Genomic DNA, 17,546 nt, shown 5'->3' with positions numbered 1-17,546 from the left:
TGCCGTAGGAAGGGAGGCTAAATCTGATTGGCTTCTTCAATTCCACGTTTTCTGATTTATGCAGCCAAAAATATGTGGGTTGTCTTGTTTTACCGTTTGTGGGTTTGAATACCCAACATTTTATACACAAGCACTGCAGTCCAGCACTGCAGGTGTTTCAGTAACTCAGTGTAGCTTTTTTTTTTTAAATAAGTAGAAAACACAGACAGGTGGTTAAGTTGCTGAAATACTTTTATTGATCATTAGAAATGCTTGATTGGTAAAGAATGATATGTGCTGTATATGTGGGATGAATAGACTAAAGGAAGTAGATTATTTGAACCATTGGAAACAGTCATCCTCCACAGTTACAACGGAGTAGTGGAAGTCTAAATTTGTTTTACAATCATCAGCTAAAACAATCACTGTTGCATACTGTACAAAACAAAAATCCTCCTCCATGAAGTTGCAGTTATTGTCAAAAACGTCGTCAAGATTTCTGATATAATACAATTTGACTGCAGCCTCCAAAATGACCGTAAAGTCAAATCTCGCATCTCTCAAACAGTTTAGACATAAAGGCAGTATGTAAAAACAAAGTGCTTTTAGTTGTAACAGTAGTAACAGTAATTGCAAGGATAGCTTACAGTATAAACACCACAATACTGGATATATTCTCCCTAAGAGATAGAGTTAATCAAAAGAAGAAGAAGTTATGCATTTGTTCCCGCTCTATTACATTTTGTGGTAATGTCCCTGGCTGCCGAAGCAACCCCTCACTCCCTTGCGTACTCCGCAGGTTTGATGGCCTCCGCAGGATTTGCTCTTGCAGGTCACCATCCCTCCGTGGCACACACACGTGCGCTGGCAGTCGTCGTCGGCATAGAACCTCTTGCCAGCAGGGATGTACTGACCGTTGAAGGTGCAGCCGCACTCAGCCAGTGGCACGCAGTGATCCTGGAAGGTCAAAGATCAGTCAGTGCAACGTCACAGTTACATGGGCCTTCTGAATGTAATAATTGTGAATGATAGTAGACACAAGTATTTGCATGTGCACTGATTAACGTTCTGTTTTTTTAAGTTTTTGCCAGAAGGGTGCCTCAGGCATGTCGTTGAGGAAATGTGGGGGGATTACCTCGCTCAGCAGGAAACCAGGGTTACACACACAGCCCTCACTGGGTAAGATTTTACACTCGCCGGATGGAGGTGGAGCGTTGCAGCTCAATGGACAGCCAGGAGTTGCGATATTGTATGTGCTGTTGGCTGCACACTCCATCCCTGACACACACACACACACAGATTAGTACTCAGATTACAAACAAAACGTGACCACATCACTGCAGTAGTGAGCACATAGCAAACTGTAATCTTTATCAGCAGGTGTTGGTACGATCCAGGAGCAAACGTGTCATCAGCGACAGAAGGCGAGGAAAGGCTGCCAGACGCAAACATTAGAGTAGCCTACTTACAACAGAGGTGCCTCGTCCTCCATGGCTTCACGCAGCCGTTCTTTCTCTGACATTCTTCCACATAGTCGCTGAGGATGTCACAGGCCGCTTGCTGCCTGCCCTCGTTGAGCACAATGTCGTAGACGCAGTCTTTGAAGTACTGCTTGGAATCTACTCGGTCGATGCAGTCAGACAGGGGTCCGTCTCTCGCTGTGATGATATTGCAGACCGATGTGTAGCTGGGTGGTTGGAAGTTGTCGGGGAGTGGCTGAGCACAGTTGCTACCTGGAAGCACAAAGGCATCACACACACATTATAGACGCAGTTCCTTTACATGTACGGCTGCATGTCAGTCACACATCAGCTGCTTACAGTCACGGCTGCAGCCTTCAGAGTCCGCCACCCACTGGCTCGATCCAAACTCGTTGCAGTCGGAAGTCAACTTCCCATCGGGCAACGTCAGGTCATCTGCGGGGTTATTATTGAAGTTTCCACAAAGACCGCAGGTGGCGCTTTGATAGCTAGTGGCCAGATCCACCCTCACTGCACTCGCAAAGTCAAAGGAGACCTTTAACAATGTGAATATAAAGCAGAAGTAATGTCAAAGTTCAAGCAGAGACATATTGGTAGTAGCATTAAAGTTATCACCACACATCACTGAAACAGATACCTATTAAACACTGCAAAGAGTGTATTACTGCATATAGGCTACCATATAAATGACTGAACATGTATTTGTACCTTCAGGAAGTTTGTCTCAAGAACAGCCATTCTGTGTCTGCGATAAACTCGGACATCTGATAGACTGGATGAATTGCAGAATGGCAGGTATCTTTCAAGCCCGTTCACCTGTAGACAATGAACACACACACACACACTTTTATTAATTACCTTTGCATATAAAAGTTTCGGTATGAAAATCTGACAGCTATGTTTGATTCCCACTGCACACTCAGAGTGTGTGTGTGTGTGTGCGTGTGTGTGTTTCTCACCAATACTTTGCCTGGATAGTCGACTGAAAGTGTGTATACGTTGCCATGGACTTTGACAGTGACCACTTTAGAATATGACACTTTTTTGCTGCCACGGTTGTTATTTTCCAGGTTGACCTGCAAAGGAGGAGTAGAGAGGACAAGAGGAGAGCAGAGGTCAGCAGAGGGAAAGATAAACAACTCAAAGTGATAATTGTGATAAAAGACAGGACTCTTTTTTTCCTTCCAGTTGGGGGTCACTGAATGACTCGGGAATGTGAATACGAATGTGAAAATCCTCCGTCAGGTCAAGTCCTATGTTTAATGTTATACTTAAAAGTATTGATAACAGAGCTTCAGTTGGGTTTTGGGAAAGAGCAAACATGCAAAGGAGTATTCTGCTTGGTCTTGTGTTGATTTCAATGGACAGTGCATGCACAGTTTATTGTGTAAATCTGAAGTGAACTTGCCCTCGGCTCACCTCAAAGGGTGTCAGATCTGTAGGATTTCCACACAAGCTGGCCATCTTGTAGACACAGTTGCCCTGGAAGTCAAACTTTTTCCCGTCAAAGGTGGTGAAATGTGGGTCTCCATATGCAGAGCAAGTCTTGAAGGTGGTTGGATAGCAGTCTTGGATTCCGTCCACCACGCCGCAACTCTCGCCAGTTCTACAGCTGTGGGGCTTGCATGTCACCTTTTGTGCATCGCAGGTACACTTCTCCTTACACTGAGAGTCGGTCCAGAACACCGTGCCGGGCAGGTAGTACCGGCCGTTATGGTTGCAGCCGCAGCCCCTCTCCTTGATAACACACCTGGCAAAGACAAAGTAAGCAGAATAACAAGTCATTCATGCAACTCCTTCAGAACTGATGCTATATGGAGGCATGTGACACAGAGAGATACTGCCTTTCAGGGCCGAATATAACATCTACCATGACAATAGAAGAAGAGAAGAGTCATGGAAACATTTCTTTATGAGGCGGGAAAAAAACAATGTGATGTCAGGAGTTCTGTTACGAATGTATGAAAATGTACTAACTCTTGTCCACTGAGCACATATCCGGGGTCACAGAAGCAGCCTTCCACACAGTTCTTAGTGCACACCTCTGGCTGACCACCACATGTGGCGGGACATGCTGAGCCGCACGTTTTGTATTGACTGTGGGCTGGACATTCAACAGCTGGAGGCAAACGGAGAGAATTAGAGATGTTATGTTGATGCTCACAGTCTGGGCCATCGCCACACAGTGGCCAACTCTATCCAGTCTCGGACATTTAGTTTGTAGATCTAAATTTTATGTCATGCATTAATCCAGAATTGTATGAAATTCTTAACAAATGCATCAATAAAACCTGGACCAGATTTGCTGGTCCATCCTTGGGTATGAAATATATTGACACAGACCAGAGATCTGCATCAATGTAATGTTTATATTACTAGACTCATTAAACATTCAATATTAAATTTAACTTATGACTTTCAACAGGGGTGTCCTGCTTCTCCCTGTGCTGCGTCTCTCTAAGACGCAGGGAAGATGAGTGAAGAAATCCAGCTGCACCGTTGCTCTCGGATGTATATTGATGGGTGAGTCATTTTACAATACATATATTTATACATACATATATTTTACAAATATATAGAGATATTAAAAATGTACTGTATGTAACTCACGGCAGCCGATCATTTGTCTCCATTGCAACACAGACACTCCAGCTTCCTGGCACTCGACCATGTAGTTGCTCAGGGCCTCGCACAGCACTTCTTTGCGTCCGTTATTGATGCAGACATCATACAAACAGTCTGACACAACCTCATCTACAGGCACGCGACTATGACAGCTGCTGAAAGGTCCCGCCTTATTGCTCAGGAGCCCACAGTACTGTGGACCAGTGTACCTGTAGAGGAGCAGATGGGTTTACTGTCAGTTTATTCATATGAAAATATGCAGGACAATAAGCAGAGGTGGAATGTCTCTAGTACGTCTACTCAAGTACTGTACTGGCATCCAATTTTGAGATACTTGTTTTTTACTTGAGAATTTCATGGAAATCTCACTTTCTGCAATATGTGAAGTTTAAGTTACTATAAAACTCAGTATGACAAAACATTACTTTGTGCGATCTGCCTGAGAGCACTGAGGACACACGCCATCACAGAAGTGGTAGCAGAAGGGGTCGTTGTCCTCGACGACCCATGACTCCGCCCACTTTGTCACATTAACAGCCATGCTGCCGCTGGGGGATGACAGCTCGTCCTCCTTTTTGCCGTTGTAGTTTCCACAGAGCCCAGCGACATTACCATAGTAACTGCTGCTGAGAGACACCATGACAAGTGTTGACCAATCAAAAGTGACCTCAAGGCCGATATCACTGTGGAGTATGCCTCTCAATCCAGCCTGTGTTATGCAGATGTTGCCTCCTTCAAGGAAGACGGGAAGCATTGCCTTAATGCCGTCCACCTAGAGAGGGAGAGAGACAGTGGCGCTGAATTTAAACGTTTATTACACGATGATGATTTTACATCGCTGACGAAGATGAAAGTATTTAATTAATTAAATGATCATCAACAGGAAATTTGGAATTGGTTGTGAAAGAACTAAAGGGAAAGGCAAAAAGTAAAAAAATGTTTGAAAATATATTCAGACTAGGTAAAAACCAACAAACATTTAATCAGATTTTTCCTGTGATCAGATTGCCAGTGTAGCTTAGAGCCTGAAAGGTTGGCAGTGTGAAGTCAGACCCACCAGTACAACGCCTCTCTCGCCTCTTGGGATGGTGATTTTGTGGCCCGAGATCTCCACAGTGGTTGAACGCACAAAGGAGCCTTCAGAGTTCCCACGGAGCTCGTTCTTGGTGGTCACGACTACCGCGGGCAGAGTGGGGTCAGCACCTTAAGGGGAGTCCGGATGATTCATGTTAATGCAAGCAAGACAACCGAGTGTCAACTTTTTAACAACTGCATGTGTGTGACGCAGATCTACAGCCTTTCATCTCCTTTAAATCAATAAGTTGTAATTGTACATAATGTGTATACTAAGTAAACAACAACAAACACCCACATTGCAAGATGCTCAACTTGCACTGCATTATTATGGAGATAGTGATGTATTTTATTGCTACTAGACTGTAAAATTGGTCGATTAGTGGATACATTTTTTTATTTTTTACAATTGATTCATCGTTAAAGTAATGTTTCATGCAGAAATTCCTGTCTTGGGGAGGTACCTGTGGTGTTGACGAGGACGTAGGAGCAGGTTCCCTGGAATGAGTAGCTCCAGCCATCAAACGTGTTAAAGTGTGGGTCGCCGAAAGACCAGCACAAAGCCTTGGAATCAGCAACACAAACTGCCTGGCCTTCTGACACCTCGCAGTGCTCCTTTGCCCGGCACCTAACCGCAGCACAAGGGTCTGGACGAAGCACACACATACAGACACACATCCACTATCAGTATTCCAATGAAAATAGTGAACAGCAGTAAATCTTCCATGAAAAGACACCCTGTATCTTCAGACTTCCCTCCAGGGCCACTAAATGATCATTATGAAGTTAAACAATGAACATAGCAATTAGTTCTCACAGTTACAGACCTGCAACAGCCCAGATACCAGACAACCCCCACCCCCTTCCTTTTTGTCAGTGCATGTCATGAAATGATTGCTGTCACGTGACGTAAAGAGAATTTCTACAAATATAACAAAACTGAATATTTCCCAACCCGAGCTTCAAAAGATCAGTCAGTCAGTAAGTATTTCACCTGTGGAGTAGCAGCCGATTGTTCCATCCTTGTTGTCGCACTCTGTTTTCGCGGGGCAGTTTGCAGATTTGCAGCTGAATTGTCCACACGAGCAGACACAGCTCTCTGAGCAGTCCTCCAGAAACACTGTTACGTCCGACTGAAAAGAGCGCATTAGACGGAATCAAGGGCCATTGATGTGTCTGTCCATGGCTATTCTTGTGCACACACCATATATCATACTCGACAAGGATTACTACCTTATAATACTGTCCATCCACCACGCAGCCACACTTCTCAAATGGAACACAACGGTCGCCGTCAGACACCAGGCCTTCGTCACACTGGCAGCCCTCCTGGCACACTGGGCAGGGCTCAGACTTCTCCAGAGAGTAGCAGGTGGAGGAGCAGCTAGAGGAGCACAGCTCGTAGTGACTTCCTGATGGACACTTCAAAGCTGGAAGAAAGAAATGAGGCTCAGTGTGGATGAGATTTGACAGATTTTGTAGCAGCGTTTGTTTGGTCTGGTTTTATAATTTGGCACATTTAATGTGGCGTTGTATCAGAAGATTTGATGAGTATTAGATAAGCTAAGTAGATGTAAGGAATGACAGGCTGCACCAACTATGTGGATAATCTTTTAGCACCAGCGAGCAACAGCCAATCAGATCACACTTACGACAGAAGCTGTCGCTCCTCCATTTGTTTATCTTGGCGCCGGCTATTTGGCAGGAGGCAACATAATTCTGGATGTTACGACACAGGATGTCCTGGTCCAGTTTGCCTCTGGCCATCTCCCTGTAAACAAACTTTCATTTAGTAACAGGAAACACCAAAAACTGGCCGTTCACAGAAGCTCATGTTTTTGGTGAAGATAATTCTGGTTTCGTCTCAAACTTCTATCATAGTAATAAACCAAACCGATGGCTAAATTAATGGCTGAGACCTGAGAACATGGAGACAATGCTCCAACGCTCAGACGGGTGAAGAAACAAAAGCAGGTAAAAGTGAAAGTGAGTGCACCTGAAATGTTAATAACTCCTCAGGAGTATATATTTTAAAAAATATATATAAAGATGTGTGAATTAATAGCATGAAGAAAAACAACTTGGTAAAGGCCTTTAAAGTATATAATGCAACACTTATATTATTTCCTTACCTGACACAAGCATCGTAGCTGAGAGTTGGGGGAACTGTTGAGTGGCAACCTGCAAATGGGCCATCTTGGTTTTTGATGATGCTACAGGCCTTTTCAGCTTCTGGGACCTTCTGTCCATCTTCTGTATCGCTAATCTTCGTGTCACATGTGGCGTTGTGCTGGTTCACGACCCACGCTGCTGCTATGTCTGCTGGCGTCTTGCCTCCCAGGTCATCCGAGGGTTCGCCGTTGTAGTTACCACAGAGACCTCGTGTTGCGCTGCGATAGGTGGATGGGAGTTGTAGGAACACGCCCGCCACAGTGTCAAAGGACATCTTCACATCAAAGTCGGTCTCGATGACGATGTGGAGGCCATTTTGATGTACTCGCACTTTTCCTTCATCCAGTGACAGAGGAAGGGAGACTCTGATGTCATCAACCTGCGACATAGAGGGGAACAAAGCATTTCATTACATGAGCTGGTGTCTAGTATTAAGGCTGTTGTTATCTATATTAACAGATCAACACATTAAAGCTTCTATGAGGAACTTTCTTTTTGCGTCGATGTTTACATTAAATAGGATGGTTCTGGCAGACAAAAGTGTGAATAGTGTTTCCAAGCAACGAAATGTCAGTCATACCTTGACTTCCCAAACATCCCCGCTCTCCAACTCGATTTCGAAGTTGCAAACTTTGAACTCTACATTGCGAGTGACGGTGCCATCCTGATTGGTTTGCTGACGCACATACACAGAGAAGCCTTCCATCCCTCCTTGCTTCTCCTCCACTTCTGCCAATTTGAAATAACAGTTTCCATAGAGAGGATATGCCTAGAGGATGAAACATAGAACAGTTAGTATCTATCTTGTCTCTCTGCTGAAAACATCTGCCCGCTGCGGCTGACCACGATGCTGTGAGAGGCAACCTAAACAGTAAATGTGCATGTCAGGCAGCTAAACAATCATGGTTTGTTTGTTGGTGCTATAGATTCAAACACACTTTATAACTGTAAATGTAATTTACCTTTCCATCGAAGGTGGTGACTTCCCTGACTCCACTCAGAGAACAGGAACCGACAGTTTTGGGGCAACAGGAGGGTGAACCATCTTTCACGGCACACTGCTCATTGGCTGAACAGCTGAACTTATCATCGCACTCTACTTGTCCACCTTCTGTACATACGCAACGGACGTTACATGACCCTTCTGGATAGAACACCTGAGACGAGAGCAGAGCGTAGTCATCGTGGTGGCACAAGAGGTAGAAACATTACTTACAGAGTTGACATTATATATTACTATTACCTGTGTGTGTTTGTAGTACTCTCCTTTGTACTGACAGCCGCACTCTGCTAGAGGTACACACTTGTCATCACTCAGCATGAATCCATCGTCACACACGCAGCCCTCTGTGCACTCCTCCTGTGCGTTACAGCCCTCGGGGGGAGTCAGACCGCTGCAGGTCAGCTGGCAGGGGGGGGCACGGATGTCATAGTGACTGTTCGCACTACAGGATGGAGCTGGCAGAGAGACACACACAGAGTCAATCAAGAAATATTCAATAGAAACAATAGAGGGAGAACCTCTCACTGGCCAAGAATATTTAAAGTACATTTAGGGCACTTTAGGTATCTTACGACAGAAATTTGGTGATCTCCAACTTTCCACTTTAGCTCCTGCCTCTTGACAAGCGGTACTGTAAGTTGTTAGGCTGTTGCAGAGGGCGGAGGCATGGCCTTGGTAAAGGCACAAATCGAAGACGCAGTCATTGAGGAAGGGGGTGTGGTCCAGTTTGCTGTGACACTGTCTGTATGGGCAGAGTTGCAGAAGAACACAGTCTGTAGACACCATTTAACAAGCAAAAAAGTATACTAATGCATTAATCATATTTGAGATGGTCTGTGGCGACAGAGCCAGCAGCATGCACAAAAGCATCATTAGTTTAATTGTCTCTGCGCTTTTCCTCCTGTGGATGTGAGCTCTGTGATAAATCCCCATCTTTCTGTGTCACTCTGGCTGCAGAAGTACTTACCTAAATGGTCCATTCTTGTCAGCGATGATGCCACAGTAGCGGCGCTCTTGGAAACGTGTGACCAGTGCAGGCTCACACTCTGGGCATTTACCACCGGGACAGTCACTTGTGCAGCCAGGGTCTCCTCCTGCCTGTGTTCAATGACGTTCATATGCGAAAGAGTTATTCAGCTTGAAGACATAAATAAAATAATAATAATATGAAGACATTATTTGATATGGTGAGTTTAAAGCACTAGCTCCTATTTTGAATGACACATGTGGCATGATGTGTTTTTGTTACATCAGTAATTACTAAGGAGACTAACAACAAGAACAAGCCCAAATCTTTCCCAATGTAAGAGTGTTGGAGTTAGGGAGTGACTTTATTCTTCTTCCCACTTGTCCATCAGGCATATGTAGACACTATTCTGTCTGCCATGTTGGGCTGAAGAAGGAACACAGCTGTTCCTGGGCCTTTTATTTCTACAGTATATGACTTAATGGGGTTTTTCACCTCATGAAAAAAAATGACATCCACTGAAACCCTCAGTCTCACCTTCCAGCTGTGTCCAAAGGCATGGATGTCTCCAGCCTGGAGGCCATCAGGTTTCGCCAAGTCATCACCAGGATTTCCATTGTAATTTCCACACAAACCTGAGAAAGAGAAACGAGCAACAACCACAGCATCCACACATCAGATAAACACTATATAATTGTGGACGGAAGATCAGTTTATGATGATTTGAAACTTAACATAAGCCAATGATAAAAGTTTAACATATTTGGGAAATACCATCATGTGCTTTCTTTCATGAGGTCAGAATAGTGCTAGTTGTACATCACTGGTGACCATGGTGATCTAAAACCTTGCTTTTTGTGATACAAGCCCCAGTATTTAAACCCTATGACGAAAGAACCCCCTGTGAGGCCCAACCAACTTACCGCCTGTAGAAGAAGAGTATGAACTGGGCAGAGTCAGGCTGATGTGGCTGTTCCAGTTGAATTTGAGCGTCAAACCGAAACATGTAGTCACAAAGCCAAAGTAGCCACGGCGGAACAAGGAGAGCTTGCCATCATCCATGCAATAAGGCAGGTTCACTGGCCGATGGTTCAACTGAGGGGTTAGGACACATGGACACATTACCAAAAAGTGCATTTGTGACTTGCTTCAGCTAATATGACTAGTTTTTGATGAAGAGCCTGAAAAATGACATGCGCTGCATCCGAAATCCCATAGTAACACTAATGTCAGATACTGTCTGAAAAACCTAAGCAATCGTTTGGTCATATGGGGTTGACATGGGTGACCCCTGGTTAATTCCACAGTAGACGGTATAATCTTACCAGCATTATCCCAGGAGTGGCACGACTCATGCTGACGGTGATGTTACCGAACACAATAAGAGAGACGGACTTGGTGTAGGACACGGTCTTGCATTGGCCTCTGTTCTCATTTTTGACCAGCACTTTGAATGGTTCCAGGGATGAGTCTCCTCCCTTGTTGAGTTGAGACAGGACGTAGGTACATGTGCCCTGGAAATCAAACCGCTGCTTGTCAAAGCCCAAGTAGTGGGGGTCTCCGGAGCCAATGCATGTTGAATAGGACACTGGGTAGCAGTCCCTGACACCGTCTTTCACGCCACACTGCTCATTCTTCTTACAGGTCACGGCTTTGCACTTCACCAGACGGGGGGAACAGAACAGAAGATCAGTTCACAGTGAAGGAATCGGAGTGAAGATAAGAACAGCACACAGTTAAATGTTGCAGACACACGCACACACACACACACACACCAACCTTGGCTTCCCCTCCACTGCACTGACACTTGCTTGTGCAGGTGTTATCCCCCCAGAAAGTGACGGTTGATGGGTAATATTTGCCTTGATGCTGACATCCACAGCTTGACTTAGGAACGTACCTGAAACACACACACAATTATTATATACAATACATCATACATATGAAGCAGTCGGCCACGCCTGTGTTTTTTTTCTTTTATTATTCATTGCTGATATTTAGCACATTGAGGTATAGGTATATTTTGACAGTGATTTATAAAATTTATTTCAGGCAGGTTGGTGAGCAGATTGACAAGCTCTATTTCATTTACTTGTCTCCGCTAAGCACCATTCCTTCATCACACTGGCAGCCCTCCACACAGGCGGTTGGACATGGAATTTGAGTGTCAGGGGACGTGCAGGTGGCAGGGCAGGCGGAACCACAAGCCTCATAATGGCTTCCTGCTGGACAAGGAAGGGCTGGGGAGGGGAGAAAGGAGATCATCTTTGATTATCACATTTTAAAATCTTTGTTCCTGTCTGGGAGAACCAATCTGACAATGCCACAGAATCATTAAAACATATTTCAAGTGGAGCATTGTACATTTATGTCCCCATCCTGTACTTTGTATTTCCATATGGGGTTTTTCACTTGTTCATGTTCAATGAAAGAAAAAAAATAGATCCACAGAAACGGAACTTTGCCTCTACTGAATGGGGAAGTCATTTGTTTGAAATAATTTTTGGTCAATGTTTGTCATTGCTGCACATAGGACACGATGCAGAAAGCTGCATTTCTTGCAGTATCTCACGTCCTCATTAAAGTCCATAAAGAGTGGTGGCCCCGCCTCCTCCGGTGGAATACCATGGCCTTATTTTTGAAGAACACGTAAAACGAGTAAGGCTCCATCGGATGTGGGTGGGGGGATTTATTTTGAAAAATCAAATGAATCAATCTACCCCAAATATCTGGCTTTGAAACTTCCAATGACACTTGCAGTCCTGACACTGTTTACAGGAACAATATTTTGCTCAGTGACTTACCGCATTTGGTGATCATTCTCCATTGAGGGTCGACTTTCACTCCTTCTGACAGACAGGCATCGGCATAATTCTTCAGGTTGGCACAGAGATCCTGTCGTGCACCTGGACAAACGGACACAACATTCCTCACAGGAACTCATGGCAGTGTAGATACAGGGAGGCTGAGATTTCTTCAGTTTTTTAATGCATTGTTTCTGTTGATATGTGACATGTGAACATCTTCAGACAGCGGCTTACCTTTATTTAAACAGACATCGTAGACACAGTTGTCCATGTACATAGAGGGATCAACCTGTTTGTGGCAGGCTGCAAATGGTCCATCTGGCTTTACCATGATCCCGCAGAGTGCGGGACGGCGGTAGTGACTCTGCAACTCGATTGAACACTGGGGGCACTTTCCAGCACAGTTATCAGAACAGAACAGATCGGACGACTTCAGCTTCCACTTCTGGATCATGTTCAGCACTGCAGAGAGGCTGGAGCCTGCAAGGGACAGAGAGCAAACTTCTGTTTGACTTGAAAGCACTTAAATGATTCAAATCACAAAATTTGGACATCTGGGTGAACAAGAAATTTAAAAAGCTCAAGAACTAAATGATTGTATCAAAATATTTCACGGTGTTCTTTACGAAATCCAGAGCATTAATATAGCTGCGGACTGTGTAAGGATATAGTGGAGTAATGAAGAGCTCCTTTGTGTCCTCACCTTGTTGTTCAGGCAGATCGTCGCTCCTGTCTCCATTGTAGTTACCACAGAGGCCTCCGAGTTGTTGATAGTAGGACGAAGGCACTGTTATGTACAGCATTGTGTTCCAGTCATATTTTACATTCATGCCAAAGTCAGTGCTGAAGAGCGCAAAGGCTCCACTCTGCCTTATACAGATCTTACCGCCCAACAAACTAACGGGCAAGTACTGAAGTTCTCCGTTCACCTGAAGGGAATAACAGAGAATTATATATTATATTCAGTGGTGAATATACAGTGGTGAAATATATATATATATATATTTGAACATTGATTATTGCATTCATCGCTTGTTACAGTAGATGGCAGCAGATCTGTTACCTGAACTTTTCCTTTGTGGCTGCCGATGGTTATTGTCTGCTTGTAAACACTGATAGTTACAGTCCTCACATAGGAAACATAACGGCTACCACGGTTGTTATTCTGGGTTGTCACAGTGAAAGGCTCAAGGCCAGGCGTCCCCTTTGTAACTGTTGACATGATGTAATTGCAGGAACCCTGAAAGAAAAGATGATTGTTATTGGCCAACTAAAGCAAAGAACAAACTTTATGTTTGCACAGATTTCGTGCGGTATTACGGCCGGTTGGTTGGTTTGTAGGTGTGGTGTGTGCTTGTAACAGCACTCCCATTGTGATAATCTCTACCAACTAATACATATTAAGCTGTCAGTTCATATCATTGTCTTCTAAATTTGCCATTTCGCAGCTCTGATAGCGATGGCAGCAGGTTTTATGAGGATATACCTTGTAGAAGCACAGCTCATGACAGTTGGTCCCTGAGAGAGATAAGAGAGATCTACTCCCCATCCTACCTGGAAGTCATAGCATCGGCCATCAAAGGTCCTGTAATGGGGGTCGCCGAGCACCTGACATGTTGCCACAGAAACAGGGACGCATTCTCCTTTCACGCAACGCTCCTTTACTCGGCATTTCATGCTATCACAGGGATCCGCAGGTGGTGGAGGAGGAGGAGGGGCAGCTACAGGAAACACAAACACATCATACTCTCATAATCCTTTTCAGCCAGAAACAAACTGTACGGAAGAGGATTAGTGCCACATGTAAACAATTGTGTGTGTGTGCGCGTTTGTGTACCTTGACAATAAACTCCAGCAGTACCATATCCATGGCGGTTTGATCCACCGTAGGCATAGATTGTCATACGGGCATCACCTTCAACTGTCACATGACCCTGCTGTGTCCCCACGGCTACATTGGCCCACACAAAGCGCCTATCTGACACGATGTGATGCCACTTAGGTGTCCTGCAATTTCCTTTGTTCAGACATACCTTCACACTGCCTGCCCCCTCTCTCTCTGACAGAATAGCAACAGTGTTTTCAAGTCCGCCCACTGTTTCCACAGACCAGTCAGTGTGAAGCTTGCAGTTAGGAGTCACCGTTAAAAGGAATGGGTCATGTGGTTTATTGCTGCTCAGGAGCATCACCATTACTTTCTTGTTGCTCTTGATAACCATTGGATGTTTTGACGACAGTTTCTTGAAGGTGACGGTTCCAGCTTTCCGAAGTATCCTGTTGGTGTGCGACATGATGTATTATATTTTTGTTTTCGTTTTCTGGATTGAATTAACTAATTGATGATCTAATGATTCATAGACCAAACAGACAAAACACCAGCAGAAATAACGTTTTGAGGGAAAGGTATTTTCTACTGGAAACCCTTCGGGTTTAACATACGTGTTTCCAATCATAGTCATCCTAAATCTACACAAGAAAGGGGTTAGGGCTGGTCAACACGGGACATTCACCCAGGAGGCTGCTGTTTGTGTCCCGTGTGAAGCCCTAATTTGTCTTGTTTTACCCCAAGAATATCATTACTTATTTTAAGCCATACCATGATGTTTAACTACACCTAACTATGTTGTTTTGTTGCCTAAACATAACCAAGTTGTTTCTTGGCATTTTGTATAGATTTACAACTTTAACTGAGTGTTACATTTTAAATTGTGACGTAATCTGACAGAAAATACTTTTCCCTTGAAATGTTATTGAGAATGCAGTTTAGTTATATGGGAACATTATTTTGTAGGAGATGGGAATGGATGGATGTGTAGACAGACAGAAAGACAGACCATGATAGCCTTGACTGTTACAGTATATTGTAAGTAATAATATGAACTCAACTGTTTCCTTGCGCGTACGGCCGCGTGCACTTCCAACATAGTGTTGTCCTCAACAGCTACGATCACTGCCAAGTTCTTGGACTTACATTCGGTGGTCCGGGGTACCATGTATTCTTTACCCAGGTTCGCCACAGCGGGGAGCTGCTCATACACATGTTCACACCTACCACCCAAAGACAGACACTGGTGGCCTGCTAAGACTGCAACAGGCTGCTGAGACCGAATCCGCATGCCTGTCAAGGATCTGCTTGATCGTAGAAGGTAGGATGCATAGGGTGCCAAGGTAATCGTCACTGCCTTCCCACGCCTCATCCGAGTATTACCTTTCAGCATCACATTGCTACAAGTCACGATTGTGATCCGGTTCTGGCTTTTGCCATTAACGATAGCCGCGATCTTGTCCATGCGGCGGCTGCCTTTTGGAGGTGTGAACACAAAGTAGTCAGTACCCAGCTGCTCTATTGGGGAAACCACAGCACCATCTCCTGTGGCGTCACGTTGGTTGAACGAGACCACAGAGATTGCAGCACTAGATGAGATCCGAACCGCTGAGTTTTCATTTACAAATGGCTTCTGCAGCTCGGCTCCACATGGCAGAGAAACCCAACGGCTTTCACCGGCAGAGAGTTTCAGCTGTTCCGAGTAACCCACCGAAGATACCTACAGATATAAAAGATATAATATGCTTGAGTAATGAAAAGTAAAGTTTTGCTAAATGTATATTATTATAGAGTATGAATGTTGCTAATTAAATACATGACATTTGGTAACATTTGTCAAAACATAAGATTGCAACACATATTTTTGTATTTGTCAACTTGTCATTACAACTTTTTTGGACTGACTCAAAAACATGATTCTCACCTGTATGTGAACATTGGCTTCACAGTCCTGAGCAGTCAAAACCACATGGAGTGTGTGATCTCTTTTAGCAGTAGGTTGGAAATTGGGAAGGAATGATGTGATGAACTCCTTTCCCGTAGAATAGCCATGACATACTGGAGGGAAGAGAATACGAGATGAGATTTTGCAACATCAAATAAATCATCACCAAGAATTGAACCTTAATATTGCTGCTACAGTTTTACCTGCAAAGAGTGCAGCACACACAGCCAGACACACCGTGAGAGGCCTTAAATCCATGGCTGATAGAGAAAAATAGAGACACAAATATTTTTTTAAACCAATATACATAATATTACATCATGAAAATTGGCATGCAACCAACATATTTGTCCTTAAATTTAGCATCTGACATTAACTTGGGCCAACTCCTCCTGATGTAGCTTTATGTTAGCTAGGTAGTAAGGTCGCGTTTCGCTAAGCTATGTGACTTACATGGTAACGTTATCTTTGAACAGGCATCGCATGGCCTATGAATGGGGAAGTTAACCGAGGTTCTGTAAGGTTCTGAGCTCAACTATCACTGGAGCAGTTGGCCCTTCACAAAGGCGCTAGCAAAGCTAACCTCCAACTGCTACTCTGTCAAGCTGTCCGAGCTACCATGGAGCCCACACTGTCACTATCTCACTGAATGAATCACCACATTTGGAAAAACAAAAAAGAGATTTCAGATGTCAAATGCATCTGAATAATAATAATAATATAATAATAATAATAGTCATAATATTGAGTCATAATAATAGAGAAATAAGAATCAACACAACAACTGAAAAGGTCTATGCTTTCTAGCTTTCAGGATAAAGTTTTCGACAACAACCAATCCTTAACATTCTTATTAAATGTAGCCAAGATCCAATGTCTTAATGTGATCTCTTGCTTTAGTTCCCCAGCCACCAGTTATCACCAAAGGCATCCATACTTTACCTGTAGCAGACCACGGTCAGTTTTCAGAATGAGGCACAATGGAGGGATATTTATACCGGTGAGATTGTGGGGCAGAGACAGAGGCGTTTACAGAGAAACACTCACACACTGGTCTTCCATTCTGTTTGATTGAAAAGCATATTGAATTTTGGTGTGTTTTTGTTTGTCATGTGGTTATTGCAATAACAGTTAGTATGTGAAAGGTGGAGACTCAATGTGATTTGTTTGACATTATCACTCAGACATGGAAACAATACATGAACGTCATCTCTTCCATGTAGTCCTCTTCTGTCCTTTCTCGTCTAAGTCGTGTAATTCTGCTGAGATGTTGTTTTTTTTCATGACTTGCACATTTTGTTTTACAATATACGCACTGGTCATGCAACGATGACAAACAATATGATACATTCTATCTAAACCCCAACACAGAAAGAAGATGGGTCATGCATGTGGAGTGGCTTGGGTATAAAGCTATTTCCTAGAAGACAATAACGTTGTGAAAAAATAAATGATAAATTGCATTTTTGAGAAAAATAAATAGGTAAAATGAAATAAAATAATACGATTAACAGACAATCTTGTCTCTCCCATAATCAAAAACTGTGTGCTTCCACCTTCCACCTTTTATACCAACATTCCTATAGAAGAAATGTAAATGCCCCAATTGAGGAGATATTTGTTTCTTTCCTGTCCTTTATGACATTATTTCATTTGCAGCTACTTTTC

At 43.7% G+C, this 17,546-nt stretch overlaps 1 protein-coding gene and 1 long non-coding RNA gene across 2 annotated transcripts; both read right to left on the bottom strand.

The window, feature by feature from the left end:
- Positions 1–699: 699 nt before the first annotated feature.
- On the bottom strand, positions 700–16,136 carry LOC311024812 (IgGFc-binding protein-like; the record flags this gene model as incomplete). The annotated part of the gene is made up of 31 exons (XM_084027392.1): positions 700–936; positions 1,115–1,257; positions 1,449–1,712; positions 1,800–1,995; positions 2,169–2,276; positions 2,420–2,536; positions 2,880–3,210; positions 3,438–3,579; positions 4,071–4,294; positions 4,511–4,857; positions 5,143–5,288; positions 5,624–5,806; positions 6,154–6,292; positions 6,393–6,589; positions 6,812–6,930; positions 7,292–7,549; positions 8,021–8,100; positions 8,294–8,488; positions 8,575–8,789; positions 8,967–9,076; positions 9,302–9,432; positions 9,839–9,936; positions 10,225–10,396; positions 10,627–10,959; positions 11,081–11,201; positions 11,394–11,523; positions 12,106–12,207; positions 12,343–12,588; positions 15,317–15,653; positions 15,858–15,991; positions 16,082–16,136. The coding sequence occupies 31 exons, from the start codon at positions 16,134–16,136 to the stop codon at positions 715–717; spliced, it is 5,595 nt and encodes a 1,864-aa protein (XP_083883518.1). The 3' UTR covers positions 700–714.
- On the bottom strand, positions 7,582–7,985 carry LOC311025062. The gene is made up of 2 exons (XR_014598361.1): positions 7,912–7,985; positions 7,582–7,710 (listed from the first exon to the last, which is right to left on the bottom strand). It is a non-coding gene; the product is annotated as an uncharacterized lncRNA (long non-coding RNA).
- Positions 16,137–17,546: the final 1,410 nt, after the last annotated feature.

The sequence above is a fragment of the Eutrigla gurnardus genome (genome assembly GCF_963514095.1).
Source record: "Eutrigla gurnardus genome assembly, chromosome: 14".
NCBI lineage: Eukaryota > Metazoa > Chordata > Actinopteri > Perciformes > Triglidae > Eutrigla > Eutrigla gurnardus.
This window is presented reverse-complemented; position numbering and strand designations above follow the sequence as displayed.